This window comes from Bos grunniens, chromosome 4 (genome assembly GCF_055505025.1).
Source record: "Bos grunniens cultivar Pamir isolate PY7600 chromosome 4, Bosgru_T2T1.0, whole genome shotgun sequence".
Classification (NCBI taxonomy): domain Eukaryota; kingdom Metazoa; phylum Chordata; class Mammalia; order Artiodactyla; family Bovidae; genus Bos; species Bos grunniens.
In genome coordinates this window covers 84,765,043-84,777,558 of record NC_141168.1, presented here as the reverse complement: position 1 = coordinate 84,777,558, position 12,516 = coordinate 84,765,043, and the positions used below count along the sequence as shown (strand labels likewise).

The 12,516-nt window shown below is 36.3% G+C and overlaps 1 protein-coding gene across 3 annotated transcripts in view; it reads left to right on the top strand.

Annotated features, from left to right (window-relative positions):
• Positions 1–12,516, top strand: part of SEMA3D (semaphorin 3D) — a 228,905-nt gene that overhangs the window by 157,975 nt on the left and 58,414 nt on the right. For all 3 annotated transcript variants that reach the window (XM_086397191.1, XM_086397190.1, XM_086397192.1), the window contains one exon: positions 8,298–8,440. In XM_086397191.1, coding sequence (XP_086253317.1) covers positions 8,298–8,440 — 143 coding nt within the window. The remainder of the gene's footprint in view (positions 1–8,297; positions 8,441–12,516) is intronic.

The window sequence follows — 12,516 nt, the reverse complement described above, 5'->3', positions numbered from 1 at the left end:
CTCCCTGTCCATCACCAACTCCCGGAGTTCACTCAAACTCATGTTCATCAAGTCAGTGATGCCATCCAGCCATCTCATCCTCTGTCGTCCTCTTCTCCTCCTGCCCCAAATCCCTCCCAGCATCAGGGTCTTTTCCAATGAGTCAACTCTTCGTATGAGGTGGCCAATGGTCTGGTTGGATCTCCTTGCAGTTCAAGGGACTCTCAAGAGTCTTCTCCAACACCACAGTTCAAAAGCATCAATTCTTTGGTGCTCAGCTTTCTTCACAGTCCAACTCTCACATCCATACATGACCACTGGAAAAACCATAGCCTTGACTAGACGGACCTTTGTTGGCAAAGTAATGTCTCTGCTTTTGAATATGCTATCTAGATTTGTCTAAAGTGTACTTTTTATTAATTATGTACATAGCATAATCAGTGCAATACCTGTCACATATCACAGTGCAGTCCACAATCATATAATGCAATGTGTAAATTTTCTTGACTACTTATTTAGCGTGTACATGTGAAACTCACTCCGGGGTTTTGTTCAATTACTAAGAACTGACAGGTACTTGATATTTCAAATAATGTCACCAGTGTCAATGTCTAACTACTTTCCTCTATATATTATTGCATCATTGATTACTTTGTCTAATCCAATGCCAGAAGACATAAGAAGTATGAATACTGATTCCTTCTTTGAGAAATGAATCCATCTATTAAATCCCTCGCCAGGAGGGTGAAAACTTGTGAAGGTGAACCCTATGGCTGTTCTAGACACAGTCTTAGGTACTTCCACACTTTTCTGTATCAACTTAATCTTAGAACACTTAAGGAAAGATACAAGTCAGAGGGTTATTCAAACACATTAGACGTTTTTCATGAGAATTTTGAGATAAAAGTAAGAAGTATGACCATTTGGATAATGAAAACAAACAATGACGCCTCAGTTGCATATGTTTCTGTTTTCTTTCCTGGAGTAGGTGAGAACTTTTGTTTTAAAATTTTTATTTCCAACATGTGGAGGAAGTTTTCATTTGAAGTTTCTCTTGGAGTACTGTTGTCTATAAATTGTTTTCCACACAGAAGGATAGCATTTTTCAAAAGTGGTAGAAAAAGATACTACAAGAAGAAATAAAGGAAAATAAGCAACTCACTATGTCTTACGTCCTGTTGTAGATGTGCTCATCTGGATGCAACAATGTTCATAAGGAGAAATGAAAGTGATATGCATTTCATCAGGCCATATGGATGTATGCCATTTTCATTTGGCAGTGTCTCTTGATGTCATGCTAAAAGTTCATTTGTGAAAATGCACGATTTCAAACTCCATCCCTATTAAGGCATGTGTTTCAAATGCCAAATGGGAAAAATGTACTCTAATAAAGCACAGGTGTCTTGGGGTATGATTTTAAATTATTTAATACAACTATGCATGTCATATACTGGTGAAATGATATCTATTTTTACATAAACTTGGCAACAAGTCAGAAAAGAGTTTCTATCATAAAATACTAATATCAATATTCTAAGACATAGGACCTCAATTGAATCTGTGAGAAAGAAAACTCTCTTGCTTAAAACTGGTATTTATTTTTAACTCAAAATTACTTATTATTTAAATCACAGAATAGTGTACTGTTGGATACTAATGCTTTTTTTTTCATAATTAGATTTCTTCACGTAATAATAAATATTTGGCTTAAATACTTCCACCATTTAATTTGTTTATAGTACTCCAAAATAATTTACTTACAGTAATAATTTTTTACATGAAAAAGAACCAACATTTAAGAGTCCAATAAGACCACAGTCACTGAATAAACACAGTAAGATCATTTATGTTATATATTAGTTGAAATTTAAAAGAAATACAACTTGGAAAAATATCTACTCTATTTTGCCCCACTAATATTATAATTGGAGAAGGCAATGGCACCCCACTCTAGTACTGTTGCCCGGAAAATCCCATGGATGGAGGAGCCTGGTAGGCTGCAGTCCATGGGGTCGCTAAGAGTCAGACACAACTGAGTGATACTTTCCTGCATTGGAGAAGGAAATGGCAACCCACTCCAGTGTTCTTCCCTGGAGAATCCCAGGGACGGAGAAGCCTGGTAGGCAGCAGTCCATGGGGTCTCACAGAGTCGGACACGACTGAAGCGACGCAGCAATATTATAATGACATTTCTGGAATGGGGACTAGGATCATACTCTAACTTTTGACCTTTTCAAATGGCAATACCTGGCAATAACACCTGGATAATGTTTTGCATAGCCAAAGAGGCTCTTCTGTGCATTTCAACAATAGAATATGAATTAACATGTTTATTTGTATTGCTTTTAGGCAGAGTACATTCCATTCTGTCATAAAGCTGTGTTTTGTTTGTTGAATTTCGCAAATAAGAGAACACCAATCAGCCCATATAACTGCTGCTTCCATCTGTGTGTCTGAGGAAAGTTTTACAAACAACTCTCTCTCAGAGTAAAAATCCTTTTTACCTGTAATGATTTTCTGTTTTAAATCACTGAGATCTCTTTTTCTCTCTGAAGAGAGAAGACTGCAAATTTTGTACCACTGTTATTTTTAAAACTATAAATTTAGCTCAGTCATGGGCTTTCATGGTGGCTCAGACAGTAAAGAATCTGTCTGTGATGTGGAAGACCCGGGTTTGATCCTGGGTTGGGAAGATCCCCTGGAGAAGGGAATGGCAACCCACTCCAGTATTCTTGCCTGGAGAATCCCATGGATAGAAGAGGGTGTACAGTCCATGGGGTTGCAAAGAGTTGGACCTGACTGAGTGACTAACACTTACTGTGTTATTTTTATTTTTTTTTTTAATTTAATTTTATTTTATTTTTTAACTTTACAATATTGTATTGGTTTTGCCATATATTTAAAAGTATAAATTCAACTCAATCATGGCAGTAGTTCTGATACTAAAATTACAAAGGGTCATCAGGCTGCAAAGAGGTAAGAACTATGATAAATTCTACTTGTGTCGTCTCCATTTTAAGCTATGTATTTGTTGAGATAAAACAAGCCAATTGCATTCCTATAATTTCTGTATCAGTTCAGAAATCCTAGCTGTCCAAGGAACTCTCAAGAGTCTTCTCCAACACCACAGTTCAAAAGAATCAATTCTTCTGTGCTCAGGTTTCTTTATAGTCCAACTCTCACACCCATACATGACTACTGGAAAAACCATAACTTTGACTAGATGGATCTTTGTTGGCAAAGTAACGTCTCTGCTTTTGAAGGTTGGTCATATCTTTTCTTAGGTTATGCCTAAGCTTGGTCATAACTTTTCTCCCAAGGAGTAAGCGTCTTTTAATTTCATGGCTGTAATCACCATCTGCAGTGATTTTGGAGCCCCCCAAAATAAAATCTGCCACTGTTTCCACTGTTTCTCCATCTGTTTGCCATGAAGTGATGGGATCAGATGCTATGATCTTAGTTTTCTGAATGTTGAGATTTAAGCCAACTTTTTCACTCTCCTCTTTCACTTGCATCAAGAAGCTTTTGAGTTCCTCTTCACTTTCTCCCATAAGGGTGGTGTCATCTGCATATTCGAGGTTATTGATATTTCTCCTAGCAGTCTTAATTCCAGCTTGTGCTTCATCCAGCCCAGCACTTCTCATAAGGTACTCAAGTTAAATAAGCAGGGTAACAATATACAGCCTTGACATATTCCTTTCCCTATTTGGAACCAGTCTGTTCTTCCATGTCCAGTTCTAACTGTTGCTTTCTGACCTACATACAGATTTCTAAAGAGGCAGATAAGATGGTCTGGTATTCCCATCTCTTACAGAATTTTCCACAGTTTGTTGTGTTCCACACAGTCAAAGGCTTTGGCATAGTCAGTAAAGAAGAAATAGATGTTTTTCTGGAACTCTCTTGCTTTTTTGATAATCCAGTGAATGTTGGCAATTTGATCTCTCATTCCTCTGCCTTTTCTAAATCCAGCTTGAACATCTGGAAGTTCACAGTTCACACACTGTTGAAGCCTGGCTTGGAGAATCAGAGCATTACTTTACTACTGTGTGAGATGAGTGCACTTGTGTGGTAGTTTGAGCATTCTTTGGCATTGCCTTTCTTTGGGATTGGAATGAAAACTGAACTTTTCAGTCCTGTGGCCACTGCTGTTTTCCAAATTTGCTGGCATATTGAGTGCAGCACTTTCACAGCATCATCTTTTAGGATTTGAAGTAACTCACCTGGAATTCCATCACCTCCACTAGCTTTGTTCATAGAGATGCTTCCTAAGGCCCACTTGACTTTGCATTCCAGGATGTCTGGCTCTAGGTGAGTGATCATACCATCATGATTATCTGGGTCATGATCTTTTTTGTATTGTTCTTCTGTGTATTCCTGCCACCTCTTCTTAATATCTTCTGCTTCTGTTAGATCCATACCATTTCTGTCCTTTGTTGAGCCTATCTTTGCATGAAATGTTCCCTTGGTATCTCTAATTTTCTTGAAGAGATCTCTAGTCTTTCCCATTCATTTTGTTTTCCTTTATTTCTTTGCACTGATCACTGAGGAAGGCTTTTTTATCTCTCTTTCTGTTCTTTGGAACTCTGCATTCAAATGGGTATACCTTTCCTTTTCGCTTTTCTTCTTTTCACAGCTATTTGTAAGGCCTCTTCAGACAGCCATTTTTGTTTTTTGCATGTATTTTTCTTGGGGATGTTCTTGATCCCTGTCTCCTGTATAATGTCATGAACCTCCATCCATAGTTCTTCAGGCATTCTGTCTATCAGATCTAATCCCTTGAATCTATTTGTCATTTCCACTGTATAATCCTAAGGGATTTGATTTTGGTCATACCTGAATGGTCTAGTGGTTTTCCCTACTTTCTTCAATTTTACTCTGAATTTGGCAATTAGGAGTTCATGATCTGAGCCATAGTCAGCTCCTGGTCTTGTTTTTGCTGACTGTATAGACCTTCTCCATCTTTGACCGTAAAGAATATAATCAATCTGATTTCAGTATTGACCATCTATCTGGTGACGTCCATTTGTAGAGTCTTCTTTTGTGTTGTTTGAAGAGGGTGTTTGCTATGACCAGTGCATTTTCTTGGCAAAACTTTATTAGCCTTTGCCCTGCTTCATTCTCTACTCCAAGGCCAAAGTTGCCTGTTACTCCAGGGGTTTCTTGACTTCCTACTTTTGCATTCCAGTCCCCTTAATGAAAAGGACATCTTTTTGGGGTGTTAATTCTAAAAGGTCTTGTAGGTCTTCATAGAACCATTTTAGCTTCTTCAGCATTACTGGTCATGGCGTAGACTCGGATTACCGTGATGTAGAATGGTTTGCCTTGGAAACAAACAGAGATCATTCTGTCATTTTTGAGATTGCATCCAAGTACTGCATTTTGGAGTCTTTTGTTGATTATGGTGGCTACTCCATTTCTTCTAAGAGATTCTTGTCCACAGTAGTAGATATAATGGTCATCTGAGTTAAATTCACCCATTTCAGTCCATTTTAGTTTGCTAATTCCTAAAATGTCAACGTTTACTCTTGCCATCTCCTATTTAACCACTTCCAATTTGCCTTGATTCATGGACCTAACATTCCAGGTTTCTATGCAATATTGCTCTTTATAGCATTGGACTTTGCTTCTATCACCAGTCACATCCACAGCTGGGTGCTGTTTTTGCTTTGGCTCCATCTCTTCATTCTTTCTGGAGTTATTTCTCCACTGATCTCCAGTAGCATATTGGGCACCTTCCCACCTGGGGAGATCATCTTTCTGTATAGTTTCCATTTTATTCCTTTTTTGTCCCAGTCTAATTATGAATAATTTGTATTAAAGTCTTCACTCCTCCTGTCCATCCATGCATCTGTGTGACTAACCTAGGGTTAATGAGTCCTGTCTATGTTCTTTTCCTGTATATGAAATGGTAATCTATGGCAGTGACTCTTAAACAAGGATTTTTACAAATCCTTGTAAAAAATCACCTATAGGGTTTTATTTATTTTGTTTATATATTTTAAAAATACACATGCCAGTGCAGCAGGAGATTTGTATCCAGGTAGTCGCATTGAATTGAGGCATCTGTAAATTCAAAAAGGTGCTATATATTATTATCAATACCTGATCTGTGCCTGTGGAAACCCACAATTGGTTGTCCTTTTCTCTTCTCATTGTTCCAATCGCTTTTCAAGTCATTGGAAACATCAAGACTGGGCCTTCTTATTAGCCATATCTTGGCCTTATGTCAGTATTTTCTTAATCCAGAATGTAACTGAAGCAAAGAGTCAATTCTTGCTCACTTTGTGTTCTTGATCCTAGAACTTTTTCTTGTTCAAGTGTCTTTGCATATAGTAGTAATCAAATATATCCTTACTTTCCATGAATATGCTGAAATCCTAATGCTACATTTATAAGAAATTTTGTTTCCACAGAGAATTTTTTTTAAAGAAAACATGATATGTTTAAATCAAATATGAATTTGTGACTAGAAAAGAATTTTAACTTTGCTCAGATATTCAAAACTATTTGTGATGTATCAACAATTTAAAAGCAGGGCTGGAGGGAAAAACAAAAATCCTTCAGTAGAATTGTTAATGGACCTTGCTAACTTAAGATTAATTAAAAAAGAAAAATTTTTAAATGCTACATGATTTTCTAAAAATTTTTTGTGTAATTTATAACCATATCAAAATGAGATTATTGAGAGCATAAAAATCCACTGGAGTTCTAAGTTCCAGGGAAAGAACAGGGGAATAACAAAGAATAAAAGGGAGAAAGTTCATGCACATACTTCCCACCCACCCACCCCAGTCTTTTCCTCTTAAGGTTTCACATTTAAGCAGAGAAGAGACTGGATGGGAGACCCAGGGTTGACCCAGAGAGGCTGGGATGATAAAGACTGAACTACTCATCACTTAGAATCAAACTTTAACTTTTGTCTGTTGAAGGAGTCTATTATGAAGTGTTGTTTGCTGGGCTACTGATCAACTGTTCTGTATTTGCAGGGGCATGGTTTTTAATACCGTGGAGTACCCGGCAATCAGGGCCCTGATCAAAACAAAGGCAGTGTTACTTTTTCACCTCCTACTTATATTTATTTTTTGGGAAACTTTGTTTTCTCTCGTTCCTGCTTCTACATCCTAAACAGTGCTCATTGCTTTCTTCCAGGCATCTTGTATATTCTACTTAATTGAAGTCCTTTACTCCCAATTAACCAATTTTTGTCTTTGCTTTAATCAAATGATTTTTATTAATCAAAGTGTTTATTTCTGAACTAGTATCATCCAATTACAGATCTGTTACTCCCAGATCTGTATGTTAACCATATAAATGGTTAACTCCCATTTATATAAAACTAAGACTTAAAAGGCCAAGTACTTTTTAAACAAGGCATTAGTAACCCAAATTGACTTGTCACTGATGCAACTGCAAAGGAGTTAATTGTATTGTCATTATTTTTTTGCTTGATATGCATCATGGACAATTTTCCCTGCCAGTACATTTAGAATTGCTTCATTTTTAATAACTACATGTTATACTATTGATACCAATTGTGTGAATATGCTCAATTTTCCATCATCTCTTGTTTGTGGCCCTAATCATTATTATTATCATCCCAGTCATTTTAATAATGAATAACATTTATTTAATCCTTATTATGTATCAGACACTACTGGATAGTAAATGCTTTATATGTATTAATATACTTGATTATCATATTAGTGACCCTAGATATGATGATATTGGTAACCTCATATTAGGTATGAGAAAATTGAGGAATAAGTGGCAGAGACAGGATATAAACTTGGAAAGAGTGTCCTCAGAGCCAACACTGAAGTCAACCCAAGCATTTTACTGGTTGGTTGAATTTTTTTGGCAGTTACACAAACTATAGCAAATAACATCGTAATATATCAAAATCTGAGATAAGTTTATAGTTTTTCCTTAGCTCTTCATAATGGAAACTGGTTAAAAAAAGCAGTCATAAAAAAGGAAAATATTAAAGTCCAATCATAAACAAGGAAAATATAAAATCATTGACTCTCTAGGTTTGAAAAAACGACTTTATGTGTAATTCAGTTGAATTGAGATAATTATTAATCTCAGCCAGTCATGTTCTCACCTGGTCTCTGGAGTCCTAAAGAACTTGTTCAAGACTTCTTTGTGCTAATACCTGTTTCTACTTTGTGTCATGTTTATTATGCATATGCTTCATTTCCACATTTTGTTCATGTTTTTTATTCTGCTGCTAATTGTTTTACATACAAAAGATACTAGTATTATTGTAGCTGAATTATTTCAGTATTTTAATGTAGAGCTTCTTTTCTTCCTAACAGGAGCAAAATTTATTGGAACTTTCCCCATCCCAGACACCTATAATCCAGATGATGATAAAGTATATTTCTTTTTTCGTGAATCATCTCAAGAAGGAAGTACTTCTGATAAGACCATCCTTTCTCGAGTTGGAAGAGTTTGTAAGGTAAGATATATTTGTTTTACTTTAGGCATATGTGTATATGTATGAATAATTAACCATGTAATTTTGAAGTTAATCCCATTATTCCTAAATGGCAGAGTAAATTCATGTTATCCTATACGTATAATTTTTGAGATCCAAAAGGGAAAAGAATTAAAAATTTTCCAATGTTAAAAATTATTTTTTCCAATCCCTGAGCTGTTTGCAGGTTTGAGTTAACTCTGCTTGGCAGTTTGCTCCTTTTATTGGTGGGCTGTACCTCTGCCAGTTATCACTATTCCCAGTAAGACCACTGCATTGTCCTGATCCATGGACATTAAAATGTTTTGTACATTAAATAATCTTATTTTTAAATAGAAAGTAACAGCATCACTAGCAGAATCATATCCCATATTTTTTAATCAAAACACATCACATGTAAAATTATATATTTTTGCATAATAAGTTGAAAATGTGGTTGTAATCTTACTATTTAGATATTTTCTAGAGCATTAATCTAGATTAGGTTCTGAGAGAAAAACATGATAAGAAGGAAACACAAATAAACCAAAAAATAAAACATTTATTTTGAAGAAAACTGAAATTTTTAATACTACCATTTTGTGGAAATTACAAGAAAACAGAAACTCTATGAAACACTTCCATTTTGTGCCGTCAACGTTGTCATGTAAATAAATACAAGCTTTACAGAATAAAAATACTACTGCAATCATACTTTACAGCATATTCTTTTGTTAGTTGGATTTATCTTCACTAAAATCACTTTTCTTAAATATCCAGACACCTTCGGCATTAACTCAGTTATTAAGAGGAAGAGCTGTTAACTTAATAAATACTTTCAGCGGGAAGGTTTCTTTGGTCTTGTACAAACTTTTCATTTTCTTCCATCTGAGCCTATCACTTTTTTTTCTCAACCTGTGCCCTCAGGCTTTTGAACACTTTCAGGGACAGAAATACAAACCTTCATTGCCCTTAAGAGTGCTAATGAAAACACAGTTTTTGAAAGAGGCCAAACTTGTGAATGCAGATCATTCTTTATCTAGTGTCCTAGCCAGTAATGCTGTCTCCCATTGATCCCTTCACCCCCAGGGGACAGTCTCTGAAAAGCATCCTCATTCTTTCAGAGTCTTAAGAATTCACAGTCATTTCTCTTGAAGTCTCTCTCCTGGAGATGAATGGCCATTGCTTGGAGTAGTCATAGTATGTGAGTGTACTGAAGCATGCCTTAGCACAACAGTACCCCAGCCCGGAGGCTGTGCTGTGGATGGACATCATTTGTATAAATGAACCACGATAAGTATGTCACAAGAGATTTACAACAGTTAGATGTATTTTAACAGTCACTTTGTGATGAACACATATAACAAGTATTAGCTTTGTGAACGAGTCCAATACTTATTTCTTGATAGGTTGATTCCATTTGATAGAAATTTGTTTATAACAAAGTCATGTTTTTACCCTCATATTAAATATACTGAAAGTTGACTTTAGAGGTGGAGAAATACATAGGTTGCCCCATTTATACATTTGTATTATAAAAATATAATCTAGACTTTAAGTATCAGCATGGGTTATTTTATTTATGAACAAACTCCTATAGAACTAAAAAAACAGAGACTAAAATATGAGTCTTTCCATCACAAAAAACTTCTGAGACCACACAGCAAGATTTTGCCGTGCTATTGTGTTTGGATAAAAAAAGCTAACAAATTGTGAGATCAAATAAGAACATGTGATGGATGAATTTCCTTAAAAAAAATAAGGAGATAATAGTGGTTATTCTTTTTTTTTTTTTTTTTTTGAAGGTTAAGTGACTTATTTATTTATTTAAATTTAAATTGATTTATTTTAATTGGAGGCTAATTACTTTACAATATTGTATTGGTTTTGCCATACATCAACATGAATCCTCCAGGTGTACACATGTTCCCAATCCTAAACCCCCCTCCCACCTCCCTCCTGGTACCATCCCTCTGGGTCATCCTAGTGCACCAGCCCCAAGCATCCAAGATGGTAACAATAACCCTGTATGCGAGACAGCAAAAGAGGTTATTCTTAAATTGATGCATCTCTTTACTCAATCCCTGTCTTCAGTTAACACCTTCTTCAGAATTTCCTGCCACACATATGATCTACTGGTCAGTGTTTACAATATTTGGCTCTAAATGCATCTTTGTAATTTCTTAATTTCTTTCCTGCCCTGTCCAAGTTTTTAACTTGCCTAATAATTTAGGATTAGCTTAGTAAAAAGTGAGCACTCCTAAGTAAAGATTTCACTGACAAGATTAAAAATGATTTGAAATCTTAAAAAAAAAAAAGTCCTTTTTCGCATACAAAATATTTTTGTGACAGTTTTGGGAATATATTTATTTCTCTGTTTCTTTTTTTTTTTTTTTTTTTTTACTCCAGGAGGTTATTATAATACTGTTTTTCTGTTTTCAACAAATAGTAACATAATGTATGTCTATGCTGTGAAACAAAATGATGGTCAATTAACAAAGATCTAAGAAGGAAGAGAACATGCTAGAGAGAGTTAAGACTAACTGTGTCCACTGTACTGAATTTACAAAGCTTTTCAGTAACATGAGAGTCCTTTATACTATTTGTTCCACCAGGATATCCTTATTCCACAAGGATATTTTTTAGGAAATATTAAGCTTTTGTTGTTCTTGTTGTTCTTGTTTTGTTTTCTTTTCTGGGGGCTTCCTTTGTAGCTCAGCTGGTCAAGAAATGCCTGCAATGCAGGAGACCCCAGTTCAGTTCCTGGGTTGGGAAGATCTGCTGGAGAAGGGATAGGCTACCCACCCCAGTATTCCTGGGCTTCCCTGGTGGCTCAGGTGTTAAAGAATCTGCCCACAATGCGGGAGACCTGGGTTCAATCCCTGGGTTGGAAAGATTCCCCTAAAAAAGGGAATGGCTACCCACTCCAATATTCTGGCCTAGATAATTCCATGGACTATACAGGTCACAAAGAGTCAGACACAACTGAGAGACTTTCATTTTCAGTTTTACCTGAGAACTTTCAGCCCAGTGAAAAACTGTTGACATTTTCAGAGCTCCCTACCTCTACAGCTACTAAAGTAAAAGTTGTTTTATTGACCTGACAAAAGAATTACTATTAGACTGAGTGGTAGAGGAACTGGATATCAAATTGCCAACATCTGCTAGATCACTGGGAAAACTAGAGAGTTCCAGAAAAACATCTATTTCTGCTTTATTGACTATGCCAAAGCCTTTGACTGTGTGGATCACAATAAACTGTCGAAAATTCTGAAAGAGATGGGAATACCAGACCACCTGACCTGCCTCTTGAGAAACCTATATGCAGGTCAGGAAGCAACAGTTAGAACTGGACATGGAACAACAGACTGGTTCCAAATAGGAAAAGGAGTACGTCAAGGCTATATATTGTCACCCTGCTTAATTAACTTATATGCAGGGTACATCATGAGAAACGCTGGGCTGGATGAAGCACAAGCTGGAATCAAGATTGCTGGGAGAAGTATCAATAACCTCAGATATGCAGATGACACCACCCTTATAGCAGAAAGTGAAGAGGAACTACAAGCCTCTTGATGAAGGTGAAAGAGGAGAGTGGAAAAGTTGGCTTAAAGCTCAACATTCAGAAAACTAAGATCATGGCATCCAGTCCCATCACTTCATGGCAAATAGATGGGGAAACAGTGGAAACAGTGTCAGACTTTATTTTTTGGGCTCCAAAATCACTGCAGATGGTGACTGCAACCATGAAATTAAAAGACGCTTACTCCTTGGAAAGAAAGTTTTGACCAAACTAGACAGCATATTAAAAAGCAGAGACATTACTTTGTCAACAAAGGTCCATCTAGTCAAGGCTATGGTTTTTCTAGTAGTCATATAAGGATGTGAAAGTTGGACTATAAAGAAAGCTGAGTGCAGAATAATTAATGCTTTTGAACCATGGTGTTGGAGAAGACTCTTGAGAGTCCCTTGGACTACAAAGAGAGCCAGCCAGTCCATCCTAAAGGATATCAGTCCTGGGTATTCATTGGAAGGACTGATGCTAAAGCTGAAACTCCAGTACTTTGGCCACCTGAGAC